A 19,938-nucleotide genomic window follows, 5' to 3' on the forward strand; every position below is an offset into this window, starting at 1 on the left:
TGTTCTTCAAAAGAGCTTAGAAAATAAAAGCTCTTTTTAAAAAAAGACTCCTGTCAGGACTGTGCCAGTTAGATTTTGCCTGGGGCCAGTGCCCCCTGGTGCCATCTCTGGATCTGCCCCTGCAAAATACTAATACCATGTTGTATTTTTCCCCGAGTAAAGAAAGTGAATTAGCAATACCACAGTATGAAAACGTTTTTTGGATTACCCAAAAATGAGTAAAAATTACGAAACTGTCTGCATGGCTTGACAAATCAGGAAACAGAATGCACATTCTTCTTAATCTTTGGCAACTTTAAACCACTGTGCAGCTGGAAAAATATATGAACACATTAAAAATGATCCTCTTTATTTATCAGAGCAAACTCTTACAATGTCCTAGAGTGAGCACCAGGATTTTGAACCTTCAGAGAAAAGTCCACAACAGGACAGCCCTGTGTTATACAGCCCAGGGAAATGATGTCCACGTGTGAAGAGAAATACAAAGCTAAGTTTTCTGGAGTAATTCCTCCACTGGCTTCTGTCAGTAGAGCTGGGAACTCCATCTTCAGGGCTCGAGCTGCAACATGGAGCTCCTGTCGGTGAGATACAGGGTGGGGCAGGGTAGTGTTGTTTCATGTGGAGCAAAGTGACAGAGTGAGTGGAGACCGAGCAACGACAATGAAGACTGACTTTAGATTGTGTTGTTTTTACGTTCTCTACCTGAGCTTGAAAGTTGTCCAGCATAACAATGTCTGCTCCTGCTGCAGCTGCCTCCCTGCCCTCGTCTGCAGAGCGACACTCCACCTCGATCTTACTGCTGAAGCCACACACTGAGCGGGCAGCTCTCACCGCCTGCACAACAAACAGGGTGTTGTCTTCTTGTGATATGTTTTTCATCTCCATTGCTAACTTTAACCACTAATGAATAATTTTTTGATCCACTTTTGACCACAAAACATGAATTGCTTGTTTTTAAATATTGATTATTTGAATTTAACTTACATCTGAAGTATTTGAGGTTTTAAAATTGCTTGTGAATCAGTGTGAACAAACAATGGCTTAAGATATGTAGAAGCAATACTTTCATCAGAATATATGGATCCTGAAACACAACTCCAAATTTTTGGTTTTGGTATTTTTTAAAAGTGGGGCTATGAAACAAAACATATTTGCTTTGAAACTATAGGAAGACACATTTTCATATTAACTGGATCTTTGCTTCTGCTGTGCACCTCTGTGATACTTCCTGACGCCCAGACATGGTTGTCCTTCAGCATCACCATTCCACTCAGGTCCTGTCGGTGCATGGACACGCCGCCAACCAGCATGGCGTACTTCTCCACCAGACGGAAGCCCGGGGTGGTCTTGCGTGTGCCAGCGACCTCTCCATGCCATCCTCCTGCCGTTGCCATAGCCTGGAGCTGAGAACAGCGAGTGGCGATCCCAGAGGCCCGGGCCAGGCAGTTGAGAGCTGGCCTTTCCCCAAGTAGGAGGCACCTTGCCGGCCCTCTCACCACAGCAGTCAATGTGACAGCATCTGGGCCTGTGGTTAAACAGAGGACACAGGAGGACTGAGATCTAATGGCGGAAAGCAAGATATCAAGTGAACATACTGACAGACTGACATAAACCTTCTTTTTTAATGAAATCTGTCACGTTACAATGAGCAAGCAGGACGTGGGTTCTCTAAATCAGTATTTCTTAACTAAGCATACGTGTAACCATAAGGGGGGGTGCAGAGATAGACTGTGGCATAGCAACCAATATGAAACAATCCTGTAAAATGATTTGTTAAAAATACAGCGTTGTCCACATATCTGTGTTCAGGAGTCAAATATTCATCTTTGATCTGAGAGAGAGGAAAACAATGTCTGTGACTGTGAAAAGCTCTGCTCAAAACCACACGTTTTCTCGATAAGCTGACCTAATTAACTGATCTACTTGTGTAAATACCTTTCATTGAAAGGGCTGGCTTCATAATTACTTTTCTGACCAGTTTATAATAAAAAAGAATTCAGAGGGAGAACAGACAAGCATTCAGACTATTTTTCAGTTGAGATATTGGTCTGTCATTTTAACATTATTTATTTTATGCATTACCTATTTTATCAGTCTCATTTTTAGGAGCATCAAATCTCAATTGTCTTTTCAATTTATTGGCTGGACAGGCTCCTGGGCTCCAATGATATCCTTGTGATGCACGTATGTGTTAATTATTCTAGTGTTAGCTCAGTGCAGACAACAAGTGGAAGTAATACCAAAGCAATTTTTTTCTTATTGTGCATGGACAGGTCAACAACAACAAAGAAGTTTCCCCTCTAGAGATCTATCTAGCTGGGTTAGCTGGGCCACCTTCAAAGATCAGTGTACCTGAAGCCTGATCAGACCAAACAGTGTGCAGCTCCTTCACACTCCTCTGAAATGAAGCAGACAAACCCTCCGCCTGCAAGAGACTCTGCTCCTCATCCCTCAGGCTGTGGCAAGAGTTATTTTCAGGTGTTTATTTGAGCTACTTATTTCTTGTAATGTACTGGGATCAGCTTTTTGGTTTGGATGATTGAGTTTTAGTGTTGTAAGCCACGTCTTCCCTTGAATGCCAGCACACTCCCTGATTGACCAGGTATGTGAGACATACTGAATTTTGATATCACAACACAATGGTGGATCTAGGATTTTTCCAAAGCAGGGGCCATAAAAGGGGAAACATTTACACAGAGTGGCCAATTTAATTTCTGATTCAGTAAGGTGCACCTTTTAAAGCATATTTCTTTTTTGGCTTTTATTATGACAGGACAGACCTGTGGTGAAAGGGGGCAGAGAGAGCGGGGGATGACAGACACAGGCTGGAATCGAACCCTGGCTCCTGCAGGTGTGTAGCCTCAGGATTCACATTTAATCAATTCCTTATTTACTTTAAGCTCTATAGCTTTGAGCAAAGACACACATCATTATATTTACCTTGAAATATTTTCCTTGTTCAAGCACATTGCTTGGAAAAGCTTGGAAAATAATTTCTTAACACATATCATATTTATTGTTTGTATTCTAATATATCGGTAGAAAAATACTTTATTCAAAAACAGCTTTTGACAGGATACAGCCTTCTACATGTTGGCCCTGTGATCGACTAGCAACACCCTGACACCTCATCCAGGGTGCACACTGCCTCTCGCCCAGTTTCTCTGGGGATTGGCTCCAGCATCCCTGTGACCCTTGATGGACAAGTAAAGGATCGATCAATATTACTTTAAAACTAATTTTCTTTAACCTGTGACACCTGGTCTCTGCTTCCCTTTGTGTATAATGAGTAGAAACACTGTCAGAGCAGTTTAAATCCCTGATAAACTGGTCACATATTGAAGAAAGTGTACTGTTCCTACCAATCTTGGCCCCTTCCCGATAAATCCAGTCCACAGTGCAGCCAACCTCAGTGAACACGGCTGTGAAGAAGGGACTCCCCGCCAGAATGCTGTGTGGCATCTTACACAGCAGCCTGGCCTCCACCTCCTGTGACCCCACACACACCCCTGCAGGGTCAAAGTTGGGTGTATCCTCTGCCAGCCACTCTCGTGCCAGCTGGGCCAGAGTGTGAGGTGGGATCGAGTGAGCTGCCATGTGTTTGGGGAGAGACATTCTGAAACAGGAGTTTTATGGAGACAAATTTGTTTCTGGTTGACATGAAAGTTCAAACATATAAACTGATAACGACACCTCATAACCTTCAGAGGGCCTTCTTGTGACTGTCACTGAGAATGCCAGGCCACGAGTGTGTAGATGTTTCATGATAGATTTGAATTATTCAAATCCAGAAGAGAATGATCACAAGGGCAAATAATACACTGTAACAGACTGCACACTTGAGAGGCAGCTTCATTAGTATGATGATATGATTTTCATACTGTAGAGTACTTTCAGTTAATCACTTTAATTATACTTATTCATTAAGTGACAAAATAGAGGTTCGGGGTGTATGATTTAGGTGAAAGGATCTATTGGAATAAATTGAATAAAAAATAATCCTAGTGTTGTTTTCACGTGTTTTATCTAAATTGTCCCAATTGTTGTTTGCTTTACCTGATAATGGACCCATTATATTTAAAAACTTTACATTTACTTTGGGAGCGGGTCTTCTCTACGGGGGCCACCATGTTTTTTTTTACAGTCCTCCAAAGTCGATAAAGAAAACCTTGAGTGAAGTGAGTGAATATAAATTTTTTTTTTTAACAGACGATTAGGACTCTGAGATTACAACCCAATTTAACAACTGTGGGAGATATTGGAGTGATGTGTTTGACAGCATTGTCCAACTAATCACATTTACAACTGAGGGAATAACCTCTGGAGAAAAGCTGTTAATCCCGCCACTGAAGCTGTTCTATATGATTCATGGTGGACCAGCACTTTACTAAGAAACCTAATGTTAGTTTGTCCCCTTGTTTGTCATGTTGTTCTACATATGCTGAAGAATCCACTGCTTCTACAACAATACTCTCAAATAGACATTATCACAACTGCATATTCTGCCATGGTTGGACAACTGGTCCAAGATTGGGCCAGCACTAATAAATACAAATGATTAGAGTTACTTACTTCCATCAGGGGCCTTCCTCTTTCTGTTGGTAACAGTGGAGTTGTAGCACTGTGCACACGGAGCCAGAGCAAAAATGTGATGTGGAATTTGCCCCCATGTCCATGTTGGAATGTTTACAAGCTGAGAGCTAACACAAGGCTTAAGATTGATTGTTGTGACCGAGGCTGATTGACATTAACTCACAGACTGAAACTGAAAAACTCGCTTGTCTCACAAACTAGTGATTTGGTGAAGTAAATACTGTATATAGTTTTTTATTCGTGGCATTGTGCATACAAAACTATACTCTTCCCTTTTTCTTTTCCTTTTTTTATTTGCTTCACACCAGTGAGTTTTCATTGTATGCCCTAAAGTAATGGTGGCTGTCATCGATTTTATCCCCACAGACTTCAGGCTTTTAAGCACCGGTGGTAACTTTATAGACTGTAGACAGTCAGGGGGAGACGAACTGGTAGAACTCACATTGCAAGTATTTACCTTTGGGTGAAAAAAATCAAAAATGGCCCCTTTATAGAAAATGGTGTGGCTAACTGTGGTCTGTGGAGAAACTTGTATATACACATCCTTTATATTGAAGGTTAAAATTTTACATCAGATTGTCAGATCCTTTAATATTCCAGGAGGAATCAGGCACCATTTATAAATGGTTTTTAATGTGTAACTTGTGACTTTATTAAAGATAAATAAATTGTTAAATACTTTGCAAATCACCTCTATTCATTAACAACAACAACAATATAATAATACCTTTTTGGGTTGACAGTAGGACAGCTTTGTTGGCTTTTAAGCTCTATAATCAATTAGGAAAGGTTTCCAACTGACCATTTGACCTGCAACTTTTTTGAAAAAAAAGCTAGAGAATCTAAACTGTAACAACTTATTATGGTTTACATTGCAGGTTTATTGCATTGTTATAAGAATTATTTGGTTATAAGTTACACTATTGGGCAGATAAACCTACAACCCCTAATGAATGATTTATTAAAGCAAGGTTTGGTAAACCTGGAAAAGCTAGCAAGAGCACGCAACAATATACATTCCACACAGCCCACCACCTCCCATCAGTCTTTTCGTCAAAGCTACGCCCTGCAAACAGTGCTAGAAGCTGACTCATGGCTCGCTCATTTCTGGTGTCTCTGCTGTATGTGGTGCATGTCACTCTGGTGCATGTCACTCTGGTGCATGTCTCTCTGGTGCATGTCTCTCTGGTGCATACTTCTGATGCATGTCACTCTGGTGCATGTCTCTCTGGTCTGGCAGTAACCATGGACAGGGTGCATAGCAGGCAGGTCAGTTAGTGACAGACAGGTACACCAGCAATAAACCATTGTGTATTACAGTCCTGCGATGTCCACAGACATGGTCCTTTTTCCTTCTTTATCTTTTCAGGTGACTTTATTTATCTATGGCTATCAGGATGTGAAGAGGAATTCAACAAATAAGATAAAGCCTGTTAAAATAAGTGCAGACTATGAATGCCTATATAAATAGGGCTAATAATGACTCACCACCCATTCCCCCCAACATTGTGACACAAAAGTTTCTTCTAATTAATGGCTTACAGACAATGTAATTAGTCTCTGATAAGATCATCCTTACAATTTAGGCCGGTTACAGTTTGTAGAGAGGGTACTGTTACTGCTCCTATCCTCCTGTGTCTGAGTGTGATAGAAGTATGGGTTCTTCAGGGTCTTGGGTTTTCTGTCAACATGGTTGTGAGGAGCACAAAGACAGGAAGTGACCTGCTCTGTGCACCGTGACTTTTTCAGCATTTCCTGTCAGGCTCCGCTACACAACAACAGCGGTGACGTCACACGGCCTGCCCCTGCTCGACTTTGCGCGCTCCCGACGCCCACGAACGCGAGCAGAGGCTTCCTCCACATCCAGAGCAAGAACCAGGAAGTGAAAGTATACACATGGAGGGTGTGTCTTCCCCTGCCAGTCTATGTTTTATTTTTAAAAACACAGTCCTCCTCGGATAAATAAATGGGGGACTCAGCGAGAACCAAGCGGCGGGAGCAGCTGAAGCGCTGGGCCGGCTCCTGCACGGACAAAGCGTCGGCCGTGCCCCGGCGGAGGTGGCGGGGCGATGCCGAGGAAGGAGCAGGGGAGCCGGAGGCCGAGCTGAGCGACCCCCCGAGGGAGCAGCCGGATTCTGTGGTCTCGGAAGAAGTCAGCCCCCTCCTCAAACGACGGTGAGGAAACGACTCCTGTCAAACAGTCCCACAGCGAGGGCCACATAACAGCTAGCTTAGCTTAGCATAGACATCTCCAGTTATGCTAAAGGAGGAATTTTGCGTGGGCTTGGACAAGAGGTGGACAAAATACCAGACACGCCACCCCCCCAGCTTCTGAATTACCACTAAGTTACCTGTCTGATGAAGCTCGGAGTGTTTGTTGAAACGTCCAGTTGTCAGTGGTCGTTTCTCCTTCGGTGTTTCTCCTGTTAGCTAGCTAGCAAAGTGTCCTACAAAGGGTATTTGTCAGAGTCTAGTAGTATCCCTGTTTGACTTTGCTTATCGTGATCCATCGGAATGGTGTATATGATGAGAAGAGACCATCTCTTTTAAAGCTTTTAAAACTATGTGTCTCTGCTAATCTGTGTTTGGGTTAGTATCACTGTCTGGAAGTGTCTGTCACAGCTGCAGCTTCACCTGCCACAAGGGCTGCACCAATATGATGACTGATGACATTGGCTGCATTAGCACAGAGCTCACAAGTAGACCCTCACCATCACTGAATGCAACACACTTACAGATACATTTGTGTTACAACTCCATTAAAAACAGTGGCTTTGACAATCACTAAGTTAAAGGCTTGCATTATTCTACATCAGTCTTCCCCATCTGCATGCCGAAGTGTCCTGGGGCAAGATACTGAACCCCAAAAGCGCTGCCCATAGATGCACTGTATGAATGTGTGAATGGGTCAATGGCAAAACTGTAATGTAAACTGCTTTGAGTGGTCATCAAGACTAGAAATGCTCTATATAAATATAGGCCATGTACCATTATTTAGGGTTGACTTCTTCAGTAGGAAGATGATGGGCACGGGGCTGAGAGCCACACACAAGGATGGAAATCAGAAAAAATCGAGAGACAAATTTTTTTGATTTTCACATGATATGTTTCAAATGGCAAAAGTATACAATGTTGTTCTCACTGTCAGCTACAGGACAATTGCTCTGTGTCGTGAGGTGTTCATGTTCTGTAAATTCCCAGTATGAAATTCAGTTGTGTTACAATGTATGGTTGTTACAACAGCTACCCAGTAACGGCATCTTGTTGCTTATATCCTGTCTTTAGGAAAAGTGTGAGGTTTGACAGGGCTGCAGAGTTCCTTGCTGCCTGCGCCAGCGGGGACACGGAGGAGGCTCAGGTGATGCTGGAGGACGCCAAAGACACCAAAGGGACAAACAGGGAAGAGGTGGTAGAAATTATCAATTGTTCTAACGCTGATGGAATCACAGCTCTGCACCAGGTGAGGCAGCTTCTCCTCCCGGGGTTTCAGTGAAGTCATTGGCTGATGAATAAGAAACATTTACAGTTGCTTTCTTTTGGTTTCCTCTCCACAGGCCTGCATAGATGGCAGCATGGAGATAGTGACCTTCCTTCTGGAGCAAGGTGCCAATGTGAACCAGGTTGACAGTGAGGGATGGACGCCACTGCATGTTGCCGCCTCCTGCGGCTACTCTGATATTGCAGAGTATGTAGTATAATATAGCGTCATCTAAGATGTGTATTACAATAGCCTTTGCCACTGTGGGGAGGTCAGAGTGCAGCGTGGGTGCCAGAGTATTTCTGCATTCAACAATACTAACATTGTTGGTGTTTGGCAGCTAAAGCACGAGTGGGCTGGCCTGGCACACAAATACGTGCAGCTTGAACGATTTAAGAATTGATTCACCTTTTCTTACAGTCTCTTTTCCTTGTGTGAATAATTCCTATTGGCTTTTCTTTGAAGATGTAGTGTAACTGCACTGTAAACACATATAATGTGATAGAATTAGTTGTTCTCTATTTAGAGTTGTTTGTCCCTGTGCAGAGCTTCTATAGTTGAAACAAATTCTCACTCTGTCCATGTTTGTTTTGACAGTTTCCTTTTGCAGCAAGGAGCATCTCTCTCTGCCGTGAACTGTGACGGTGATGTTCCTCTCGACATTGCTTTGGATGAGACCACTGAGTCCCTTCTTCAGGATTACACTCTGAGACAAGGTGAGTGATGTTCCTTGACAACCATTCACCTTTTTTTTAAGGTTGTGTTACATCTGGGGGTTAGTTTTGTGTGTTTTTCTCTCCAGCACATTGTCTGTTGCATTAACAGAATGTGTTTTTTCCGTATGTTTGTTGAGCTAAATCGAGAGACCCTGATTGGCCTGTTCATAGTTGTATTTGCTGTGCTGGATAAGGTGTGAAAAAGTGGCCACCTTTGCACTTATGTCTCAGCATACAAGCAGAGTTTATATTATATTGATGTTCAGGAGATATTCGAAATAACGTCTTCATAAGAATTTGAACCGTTTCATGTGTTTGGGCCATTCTTGGTTATAGTGGGCTTCGATATCTAGAGGACACAACCGTTTAAGGCAAATTTAAGCTTGGAACAAACTAGTTGGTGTAGCGTGTTGTCTGATGATGCTGGAAAGGTTTTAAAACTGTATCACATGGATACAGTAGAGCACGTTTTTGGACAACCTTTCCTGGAAGGTATTCATAGTGCTTTTGCTTAAAGTTGCAGTCGGTGTTGTAAAAGATGAAAAAGACAGAATTTAAGAGAGAGGTTTTGAACTTGGATACAACTAAGATGAAGCATTATTATCTAAAATGGAATGCATATTAAGTGTGTGTCTCATATTGTGAGCACAGATGCAACAAGGGATTGTTTGTATTGGACACGTTCTGTTTGTGGCAAGGTGTGGACTTGGAGGCAGCTAAGCGGCTGGAGGAAGAACAGATCATGAAAGATGCCAGAACCTGGCTAACTGAGGGCCCACCTGCCGATGTGCGACATCTCAAGACTGGGGCCACCCCGCTGCATGTGGCTGCAGCCAAAGGCTACCTGGAGGCTCTCAAGTAAACACTTCTTTCTAGATTTTTCTTGTCTACAATTGAAAAATTTGAAAATGTGTCACTATACCAGGCACTGGCTGATTTATCCACAGTATATTTTGGTTTGTATTGTCGTATACAGTTCTTTCTGGTCTCCTGTTGACACCTTGCTCTTGTGTGGTCCAGGATACTGTGTCAGTGTGGGCTGGATGTGTCAGCTATGGACTTTGACGGTTGGACACCCCTCCATGCAGCAGCACACTGGGGCCAGGACGAGGCCTGTCGCATTCTGGCTGAACAGCTGTGCAATATGGAAATCCGCAGCAATGCGGTAAAGGCCCAAACAATACTGAAAACCTGTCCTGATATATTATATGTATCTTCGATATTCTTCTTCTTCTTTTATATAAGTCAGGATAAAGGTATTCTTTAATTTACAGGAAGAACATTTATCATAACTGACAGAATTGTGCATACTACATGATAACTAATAAGGATGTAAATCTCAACAACACACTGGTTTTCCATTTCATGTGTTATGTTGACATGTTGCTTCCACTTAAAATGAATTGGACCTTGCAGGGTCAGACGCCATTTGATGTTGCTGATGAAAGTGTTGAGGAGCTGCTGGAGGAGTTACTACAGAAACAAGCCAATGTGAGAAAATGTTTATGATTACTGGTATCGTGTCAATTAACTTTGTGTAATTTAGAAGACTGGTTGTCTTGATCTCACTCTGCTGTATATCCTCCTCTCTCAGTGGCGTAATGAACAGTCCATACTAGATAGGCAAAACCAGCAAGGCTCTGCCACTGCAAATGCACAAAACAGACGGCGGAGGTTAGTGTCTACCTGTTACCTATTCTAAATCATACACATTCTTCCCAATGAAAAATATTTCTATTGTTCCTTTCCTCCTTATTTTACGTAAATTAACAGATTTTGGACAGATGATAAAAAAAAAGCCATGTCTTCCTGTCCAAAATCTCATTGAGATCAATATCTGTCCTATTTAATGCTTCCAGGAGCTCAGTGTGCAGGATGAGCAGTAAAGACAAGATGAACGTGCAGGACCAGTCTAAAGAGAGGGGTGTCTCTGGAGACCTGGAGCTTAACGAGGAGAAAGAGAGCAGCCCTGGTAACAACAGCGGCTACCACAAGTTCTTCAACTTCTCTGTAAATAGCAAGAGAGAGATTGTGCTGATGACAAACTATTCACTTCTCTTTCCTCAGAAAGTTCCACAGTGTCCAGTCCAGACACAGAAAGTGTGACCACATCTACAGTCAGCCCTGCTGATAAGGTAATACTCACTGACCAGTGGAGAAGTTTGTGTATTTCTGTCATGATACACTGTTGACTGAATGTGACCTCGCACGCCAGCATTTCACCAGACCTGTAGAAAATAAATGTGTCAGGTGTGAAGGCTCTTTAGAACGGTAAGAGCATGTGAACAAAAAAGAAAATTCCATCATTAATTATGTTTCCTCACTAGGATTAATAAAGTTTTAACTGGTGACAGCTGATGACAGTGAAGCAAATCTTCTCTTCTCTTCTGTGGTTTAGACACCAGAGGAAAAGGATGATGAGGAGAAGGAGCAGGACAAGGCGAACCGTACAGCAAGAGTTCAACCCACACCTCAGACGAGGGACGCTGCCGCTGAGAGTCCCAACACCCCCAACGCTGACAGGCGCAAGTACGAAGCAGGAACCTCAAAAAATATTCACAACCAGATTGTTTTTGTACAATTGTATCATGTTTATTTTCTCTGCAGATTTTCATACAGCTGCATGTTGCATAAAGGCAGTTAAAATTACATAATGCTTGTAATATGTAATATATCATTTGTGGATGTTTGTGAGTTCAGGTTCCAGGCTCCAGTCAGAGACGAGGAGTCTGAATCTCAGAGGAAAGCTCGCTCTCGACTCATGCGTCAGTCTCGCCGCTCCACACAGGTATGGTTGACAGGTCAGGGGTATTGTTATGATTTTATTATGTTATGATTTTGTCAATACTTATGGATACTCCCTATTATTCCAGTACTTTATCCATACTCTTGTTGGTTCATCTTTATTGCTGTAGCAAAATTAAATAAAATTAGAACAGGATTAGAAATTATTTCTCTTTTAATACTGGAGTGGCAGGCCACCTCCGCCAAGGCAACACAAAAACGCAAAACAGTCCTCTTATGTTTAAATTCACTAGATCAAGATCTTTGTTTGGATCTGCACAAAATTGCGGAAAACTCATAAAAAAACACGATCAGGGTTCATGAGTTATTCTTTGAGACATTAATGGAATGTCAAATGCAATGCTAAAGAAAGTAAAAAAAAAAAATCTGGATATGCACCAAAGTTTCGTAAGTTCTTTGTGAGTCATGACCCACCCCTACACACAGTTTTTCTGAAATCTGTTGAGTAGGTTTTGTGTAATACTGTTAAATCACAGAAAATCAAACGCAGACAAAAACATAACCTCATGGTGGAGGCAGTAACAACTACTATGACTGCAAGATTTACCTCAGCAAAGTCGTCATCTAACCTCCATAGTATCAAAGTGGGGGAAAAAGTGATCAGCCCATACTACTATAGATAAGGGCAGAGGTTAGGTATTTAGAGAGTTGCGCAAATGAGGGTTCTTTTCACAATTATAGAAAGACATGCAAGTGTGTGTGTGCGTGTTTGTGGTGGAGCTCAGCCTTGCCCTTGGGCCAAACATAGACTTGAAAGCACCGAGCTGATCTCACTCCCAGGTTCCTTCAAGCACCAATAAAAGTACCAAACATACAAAACAGTCAAAATCCAGAACCGCGTTTAGGCGATATCCCTACTGCATACAAAGGGGTGGGATCATTGAGTGTCTGCATCATCTTTCTGCATTGTACACTCACATACCTTTTGTATTTCATGTCCTTCACACAGAGCTGCATGGGCTGTTTTTGTTGCCTTTTATTGACTGGTGCTCACTTGGCAGGTGTTAAACCTCTTGTGTGTAAATGCTGTTGGGTAAACACAGTACTGTATAATGATTTGAGAGACAGACAGCACTATACCAAGTGACCAATTTACTGTGTGATGATGTGGTTAACCTGATTATTCCAGGACTGTAGAACCACTTTGCACATACCATGGTACAATTTCACTGCATCATTATCTTTTCATTCACGATGGAAAGGTTGTGGGTTTTTTTTTTTGACAAAAACTGCGATTGGCCTTTGAGTAGTTGTTTTTTTTTGCTCTGTGTGGACAGGGTGTGACTCTGACAGACCTGAAAGAAGCAGAGAAGACTGTGGCTAAAGCTGCAGATCCAGTGCCTCGTAACATCCAGCCTGTCAGCCCCATCGTCACCATCACTCCTGCTGAAAGAGGTGAGTGAGGTGGACAAGCTGCAACAGCAAATGGTGATGGTAACAAGGGGTTTTTAAAAGTCTCAACAATATTGTGTTGTTTGACTGACAAGATTAATTATTTTTGGGGCCATTTCTCCCACTCACTTCTGTTTACTGTAAGAATGATACTGAAATAATGTACATTTTGGCGGGGTGCTTTTCAGAATTGCAGTTTAAAGGAAATGGATTTCCTCACATATTTTCTAAAAGCTCTAGCTGTGAAGAGCATTAGGTGTGGTTGAGCTGTTAGGGCAGCTATCACACATATACTCTGACCTCTTACCACACCCCAGCCCTTATATTCAGATGGGAACTGAAACACTCCCTCGCATGTTCATGTTTAGATAAATCAAGCTGTGAGTGAGTTCAGTAAACATATCAGGTTTACCTCATCAGCTCATAAATAGAAGTAGAGCACTTTGTTCATGTGAGCTCATTTCTCTCAAGCCTCAACATGCACTGATCTGGAGCAAAGAGTGACACCAAAGATAAGACAGCCTCCTGGATCTTTTAAAGTTAAATTTAGAAACTGATCACTCCCATGTATAAGTTACTCTAATCGATCCAGCCTCACAGAAACAAGCTCTGTCAAGCAGCTTTTGTGTGTTAGCTGTGTTTGTTAATGTTATTGTTTCTTCACTTTTAGAGTTCCACATTGACCAAGATACAGTTAGTGAGATTTTTGACGCAACAAAAAGTCCCACAGACCTCAGGAGTGTTAGCTGTTGATCTCCATGTTTTCCAGACACAGACCCAGTAAAGCAGGTGGAGACAGAAGGAGAGAAGCGTCTGGGAGTGAAGGACAGGAGAAGAGGGAGGAAGGAGAGGCGCTCCACTGGCATCGTCCAGCCGGGAGGAGAAGTAAGACACAACCTCACATCATCGCAAACATGGGCGTTCGCTGCCAAGCAAATTGTACTTTTGTTTTTGGTTTGACACCCAGGACTTCATTTTAGTGAACCAGTTAATTTTTTCTTCTGTTCTTGCAACAATACCTGTGAACTGAAAGTTGGTGAAAGGTCAGCAAAACGACTTCCTCTTTCACAGGACCCTGTTCAATGAGCCCACTTCTAAATCTTTTTAAATAAGGCAACTTGAAAAGATGATGAGTTTTGTTTCTTGTAAAGTGTTAATCTGAAATGCACGGAGGCTATAACGAAACCTGATCATAAGCTGGTAAGCTCCACTGAGCTGCCTGAACTCCACACACACACACACACACACACACACACACATGCTGCGCAGCCAAACTTTGTTCCAGAACTCACTGAACTTTATTGGACATCTATCAAACCCCACATTCTACAAAGATGCCAAAAATCTGGTGGAGTTTAAGGATGAGGAGAGATGATGCAAAAGTCATCTAGAATGTTTTTGTTTGGTGACATAGCCATTAAAAACAAATCAATCAAATCCTGATATTACTCAGTGTGAACATCCTTAACCTTTGATGAAATGCTGTAACAAGCTGATACAGTATATAGGATTCTGTTAGACAGTGTGGGATAAGATCATTTAACAAATTCATTGAATCATTCTGTATATAAGGTGCTTCTCTGCCAATACTATTAAATGCTTTGCCAATAACCATAATTTAAAAAAAATCTATATATGACAGTCAATGGTTAATGTTGATATTGTGACAAGCTGCCACAAATAAAGAAATGTTTGGGGAAATCACTAATCTACTCATTCCAGAAATCTTGATGTTGAGAAACGTTAATCTTATTCTCTTAATACTTGGCACGTTCATTATAAAAGGCCAAAGGAAGTGCACTGTCAAATTTGTTGTGATGTGAACTCTAGATATGTTCAATATTAAATAGGGAATAAGCGCTCTGTAGCAGCTGTGGCTGGAACTCATCAACGTAAGTGGTGTTGTCGATCACGAGAACAGTGTGTTCACGACCAAGACAACTGATTCTCTGAGTCGAGCTTCACCCAACTTTAAAGGAAACAGGTGAACAGCCCTTTGTGCAGCAGCGCTTCTGTGGACTGAGTCCTGCAGCTGGTGTTTCTGCCGCAGTTCAATTGTTGCAGGTCTCTTTCACAGTTTCAGAAAGAAAGCTGCCATCAGCATTGCAACAGGCCAAGCTAGCAGCCTATTCCAAACAGACAACAAATACTGCACTTGTGTTAGTGCAATGAGAGTATATGTGAAGGGATGTGTAACTGAAAATGTGAACCTGTCTTTTTTTTTTTTAGAATGACGATGAGGATGCTCATCTGGATGATACAAACAATTTTACCACTTCCAAGTGAGTCTGGCTATCTTGAACTGCCCCAAACCTTTCTAACTATGCATTTGCATTTTCAACAAAAATGTTCTTTTATTTCCAGAAGGTTAATTTGATTGTATTGAAATGTATAAATCTGTGTTGACCTGTGCCTGAAACAACAGTGTTGGTGTTGATGATTCTGAGCTTTACAAGTCTCTTGTGTGTCTCCGCAGTGAGAGTCCACTGGAAGACTTGTCCGCTGACTACAGAACGGTAGGTTCTGAGCCTCTCCTTAGAAAAGATCACACATTCCTAATAATACACCTGAGGGCCTGAAAAGATCTAGAGAGAAGCGATCGGAAACCCCAAGGAGCCAAACTATTCCCACCTGCACACACAGAACTGTATGTAACAAAATGTTGTGCTCTAAATGTCTGTGTTGTGTGTTTTCTATCAGCTGTACTTTAAGGTACTGCAGGAGAACCTGGCTCTGAAGGACAAGCTGCAGGAGATGGATCTGCTGCTCAGCCAAAACAAAGTGGAGCTGGAGAGACTCCGACAGGTTCGGCAGGTTTGCTGCTTCCTCTGATCATAAAGTTTTAAAGAGCTGCATGTGTCTCTCAGTGTGCAAGAGTGTTGCTACATCCACGCTTCTACGTTTTGTAACGTTTCTGACGTTCACACTACTGCAGAGAATTAGAGCTGCTCAAACAGAAGTTTGGAAAAGCTGCTGGCCCCATTTTAGTTTGAAAACTCAGGGGCTGTGTTTGAGTCTGGACAGACAGAGAGTGTTTGGAAGTTTTCAGGGAGACGCTCCAAACTGCTTGCTGATTGGTTCTTTTTGGTGAAGACATAGCCTTTTCTAATTTGTCAGGCATCTATCACATGACCCTCTTCCTAAAGGACACGACTGACATCTACTACTGCTACCAGTGTTGATGCAACAAGGAGAATGGATTACGAGTGTTGCTGGCCCTGTTGTCTTTGCCAACAGCTGTTGTGCAGCTAAATTCTGTGTTTAACAATGATATAACAGCAGATAATGTGTTAGTATGGACAGGGATTAATAATGATTTAAGGCCAATATGCTTGTGTGGACAGTTTGAAAACAGTTTTTAAAATAAAAACATAGTAGTACGGTCTGTATGTTTGTATGTGTTGTGTATTTGGTCCAGGTATTAGTATAGTGTTGTTGTAGGGAAATACAAACTGTCACATTATGGGGACTCATCTTGCTTATGTGCACATAAAGCACTTGTGTTAGTGCAATGAGTAGGAAGGTACGTAGGTAGGTTAATGTTAGTAGTTTAAGAAACTAATGTAAGTCAATGTAATGTCCTCTGAACCGGAGACATGACTGCGTGTGCATGTGAGTGGGAACTGATGTTTATTTGATCAGCGATGAACAATGACTGTAAATATTAAAGACAAGTAACAAAGCAGCTCCCAAAAAGGTGAGGCTAACATGTCCTGATTGCCCCCTGGTGGCTGACTGCAGTATAGGTCATCTTCCTCTATGTGGCCAGATGGACAAAAAGTATTTTTCATGTTCTGTCTCCCAAAGATGTTGATCTGTCATTCTAGGTAATGTTTTGAGTGTTAAACTTAAGTTTGGTATTGAACAGTCATTTGTCACCATAAATAGGGTGCTAGACGATAGAGATGATTAACAGCTGAGACTGACTCGTGATTGTTGGCAGGGATGTACCTGCAGGGCCTCCACTCCCCAAAACACCACTGCGCAGACTTTGTCTACAAACGATGCTCACAGCTTAAAATGGCGGCACACGCATGCAGTCATTCATCATAACAACGACAGCATGTTGGACTGGATGTGTAGTTTTGAAATGAATTTATTAATTCTGTGTCCGTTGTAGTTGTCATAGACACTTGTGTGAAAGCAGTTAATGAACATTGTTTCTCCCTGTGGCAGAGCCAAGAGAGCAGCACAGACAGACCGGCCCTGCTGGAGTTGGAGAGATTTGTGAGTCTCAGCTTTTATTTCACTGTGTCTGTTGGAATTAACCTCCTGTACCATCTGTTGCTTCTTGCTTTGGTAGTTCAGCCCGTCACACCTCCACTGGTGCCCTACAGATATTATGCAGTGATGCAGAAATAATATTTCTAAATGGTAGAATGTTAGTTAACAACAGAAAGAAATGCCACCTCTCTTTACCTGGAGAAGCTTTTTACAGGGGGGGAAGTTAGTTTTTCTCTCGAGTTGTCACGTTTACCTGACTGTATAAGATGTGATGGAAATATATAACAACAGAAACCCAGGTATCAGAAACATTTGAGAAACTTGCACTTAGGTAACAGGAGGCAAAATGTTTGCTCACGATTTCACACTCTTGTGCTCACAGGAGAAGTTGGCCCTCCAGAGGAAAGCAGTGGAGCTGGAGGATGAGCTGAAGGTACTCACGTTCACTTCAATACACACCACAACTGTTCTGAATCAACGTGACTGTAATCATACGATGCTCTAATCCCAAATCCTTAAATTCCTCCTGAGTCCTACGTCATATCTGATGTGATACAAATTCAGATTGGGTCATTTAAAATGATCCTCAGTGAAAAAGGGGTTTTACATATGTTAGAGCTTCACTGTGCAGAATGATGGGTGTGCAGAATTTGACACTCAGAGGCTGTTTTCACATTCACCTGCTGAGGGGGAGATGTTTCTCTCCACTCGTCTTAAACTCCAGTTAAATTTTTATAATCACAGTCGCCAGCCTGCCTCTGTTATTTGGCACTGAGCAACAGTCCCATTACCTCCTGTAGACTCACAAGTGTTATGTTGAAAAGTGCTCATGTTTAGTGGAACCTCGGGGGTGTTGCTCTGGAATTAGCTGAGCTGTGGTTTTAGCGTAAACCTGATATCATCTGGTGTCTCAGAGTTGTTTGAGCTTTTAGGGATCAATTGGATCAGAGAAATGTGTTTTCTTTTTAATATGTGGTCTCAATGCCTCCGTATCAAACTGGACCACTGACATCCTGAAATAGACTTGGGAGTGATCAGGATAATTTTACAGCTCCTTGATCAGAAGATTAAACTCTGCTTGTTCCTGACGGTTTCTCAGGATTGGATGAACCCACAATCATTCTCACTGCTCGACTCCATTTTATCTCATGCTGCAAAAACTGAAATGATTCCAGTATAGATCTGGTAAAACAGTCACAGAGCTGCCGCAGAAGAGAGCCACAAAGAACGCTGTGTCACGATTACATTCCCAGGAGAGTAAAATCATCAATGTGTGATCGTGTTTCCGTAGGTTCTGGGGGACCTCAGAGCAGACAACCAGAGGCTCAAGGACGAGAACGCCGCCCTCATTCGAGTCATCAGCAAACTGTCAAGATGAACCTGGAAAAAAACCTACATGGAGATGAAAAGTATTACAGGATTTATTTGTTATCCAACTCAAAAGACACAAAACAAGGAAGAGAGAGACGCAGCATCAAACACCTGCAGAGCACATTTAACAGTAACTGGAAGAGCGTAGAGATTTCAGGGTTATTAGCTTGTGTTTGGGCCTTTATGATTTGGCAGATCTACTGTATAACAAGCTGAACTGCACCTCCTGTGGACTGACAGGGCGTCCCTGCTCACATCCACTTTTATATTAAGTTTTTATTGTTGTATTTTTTAACTGGAATATTTTATGTGCTTTGCTTCTGCAACACTTTGTATAAAAATCTGTATTAAGAGACTTAAAGCCATGCACAGTGTGAGTTCATAGTCATGTTTTAGATAGATTAACAAATGCCAGTCATGAGTGAGGGGGTGGTTATTAGAAAAAAAAACAAAGAAAAAAAACAAAAAAAAGACAGTAATGTGCCAAAAACCCAGCCCTGGTTGTGCATGTCCTTTGGGGAGCGCTCTTTGTGGTCAGTGCTGTTTCTCAGGATGAGTGTTGGGTCGATGCTTCCTGCTCTAGGTGACCGCTGTAAACGTGGACCAAATCTGCATGCTCATTCCTCCCCCGCTCCTCTGAATGTATATTTAAGATGTATATTTATGTACAGGGGCCATCTGTCCTGACAGTGATGTAGACGTGTTGTCGTGGTCTCTGTTGTACAAAGGGCGCAGAGTTTCGGGTGCTAACCAGTGGACATCAGATGCAGCTCATGTACACGGGCATTCTCACAGAAACCGTCGGTTACAAACGTCACATCTTTCAAGAGGTTGTGGAGAACGCACGCTCTCTTCTTTGTACTGTAAGTCGGTAGATATTTCACTTTGCCATTTTGACTGGATGCTTCTGTAAAAGCAACAACCCCTAAGCTAAGTATTCGCCCCAGTGACGGACAGCTGTTATTTTCTAACAGACAGGCCAGATGGGTCAACGTTTGAATGTTTACTCCTGTTTTAAAGAAAATAACTCTTGCATGTCAAATTGTATTTTGATGCCGTGCCTTTCGATATGCATTTGTAAGTAATATTTCTATTTTGCTTTGGTAAACGTACACCGTTAAGTATAAAATACAGTTTGGGCAAAAACAGTTCAAGGCTCTGTTGTTTCTTTTAATTTGTGAAAAATGTCTTCCCAGTATTGACTGAAAATCAGTTTTCATCTTTACTCTCAAAGGTCAGTTTGGTCCCTCAAAAGTTAACACCAACTATAACTGTAAAGTGGTTGTTACATATGTGTTACAAATATGTGAATATATACAAACAGCTTGTCCAGGTAGGAACAGTTCTACAATCAGTAAA

The 19,938-nt window shown here is 42.0% G+C and overlaps 2 protein-coding genes across 6 annotated transcripts; one reads left to right on the forward strand and one right to left on the reverse strand.

Annotated features, from left to right (window-relative positions):
* Nucleotides 1-332: 332 nt before the first annotated feature.
* On the reverse strand, nt 333-6,450 carry LOC109627558 (nicotinate-nucleotide pyrophosphorylase [carboxylating]). 3 transcript variants are annotated; one of them, XM_020084151.2, is made up of 6 exons: nt 6,173-6,306; nt 4,573-4,621; nt 3,363-3,616; nt 1,215-1,525; nt 703-834; nt 333-575 (listed from the first exon to the last, which is right to left on the reverse strand). In XM_020084151.2, the coding sequence occupies exons 3-6, from the start codon at nt 3,613-3,615 to the stop codon at nt 369-371; spliced, it is 903 nt and encodes a 300-aa protein (XP_019939710.1). In that variant the 5' UTR covers nt 3,616; nt 4,573-4,621; nt 6,173-6,306; the 3' UTR covers nt 333-368. The 3 variants fall into 3 exon arrangements, with proteins under 3 accessions (XP_019939710.1, XP_069386730.1, XP_019939709.1); XM_069530629.1 differs by lacking the exon at nt 4,573-4,621 and having other exon boundaries at nt 6,173-6,450; XM_020084150.2 differs by lacking the exon at nt 6,173-6,306 and having other exon boundaries at nt 4,573-4,701.
* Nucleotides 6,451-6,457: 7 nt separating this feature from the next.
* ppp1r12c (protein phosphatase 1, regulatory subunit 12C) lies at nt 6,458-19,727 on the forward strand. 3 transcript variants are annotated; one of them, XM_020084148.2, is made up of 20 exons: nt 6,458-6,768; nt 7,879-8,053; nt 8,148-8,278; nt 8,669-8,787; nt 9,486-9,645; nt 9,808-9,952; nt 10,204-10,278; nt 10,382-10,461; nt 10,647-10,759; nt 10,855-10,922; nt 11,186-11,316; nt 11,488-11,575; nt 12,870-12,987; nt 13,754-13,869; nt 15,214-15,266; nt 15,461-15,500; nt 15,685-15,798; nt 17,161-17,211; nt 17,591-17,641; nt 18,500-19,727. In XM_020084148.2, the coding sequence occupies exons 1-20, from the start codon at nt 6,560-6,562 to the stop codon at nt 18,584-18,586; spliced, it is 2,124 nt and encodes a 707-aa protein (XP_019939707.2). In that variant the 5' UTR covers nt 6,458-6,559; the 3' UTR covers nt 18,587-19,727. The 3 variants fall into 3 exon arrangements, with proteins under 3 accessions (XP_019939707.2, XP_019939708.2, XP_069386729.1); XM_020084149.2 differs by having other exon boundaries at nt 15,685-15,789; XM_069530628.1 differs by lacking the exon at nt 17,161-17,211 and having other exon boundaries at nt 15,685-15,789.
* The last annotated feature ends 211 nt before the right edge of the window (nt 19,728-19,938 follow it).

This window comes from Paralichthys olivaceus, chromosome 8 (genome assembly GCF_024713975.1).
Source record: "Paralichthys olivaceus isolate ysfri-2021 chromosome 8, ASM2471397v2, whole genome shotgun sequence".
In the NCBI taxonomy this organism is placed as follows: domain Eukaryota; kingdom Metazoa; phylum Chordata; class Actinopteri; order Pleuronectiformes; family Paralichthyidae; genus Paralichthys; species Paralichthys olivaceus.

Coding starts and splice junctions, on each gene's coding strand:
- ppp1r12c (XM_020084148.2), top strand. CDS start 6,560: ATGGGGGACTCAGCGAGAACCAAGCGGCGGGAGCAGCTGAAGCGCTGG. Junction 10,279..10,381: donor TACTACAGAAACAAGCCAAT/GTGAGAAAATGT, acceptor CTCCTCTCTCAG/TGGCGTAATGAACAGTCCAT. Junction 12,988..13,753: donor CATCACTCCTGCTGAAAGAG/GTGAGTGAGGTG, acceptor CATGTTTTCCAG/ACACAGACCCAGTAAAGCAG.
- LOC109627558 (XM_069530629.1), bottom strand. CDS start 6,345: ATGCTGAAAAAGTCACGGTGCACAGAGCAGGTCACTTCCTGTCTTTGT. Junction 1,526..3,362: donor TCGGGAAGGGGCCAAGATTG/GTAGGAACAGTA, acceptor GTTTAACCACAG/GCCCAGATGCTGTCACATTG. Junction 576..702: donor TGGACAACTTTCAAGCTCAG/GTAGAGAACGTA, acceptor TCTCACCGACAG/GAGCTCCATGTTGCAGCTCG.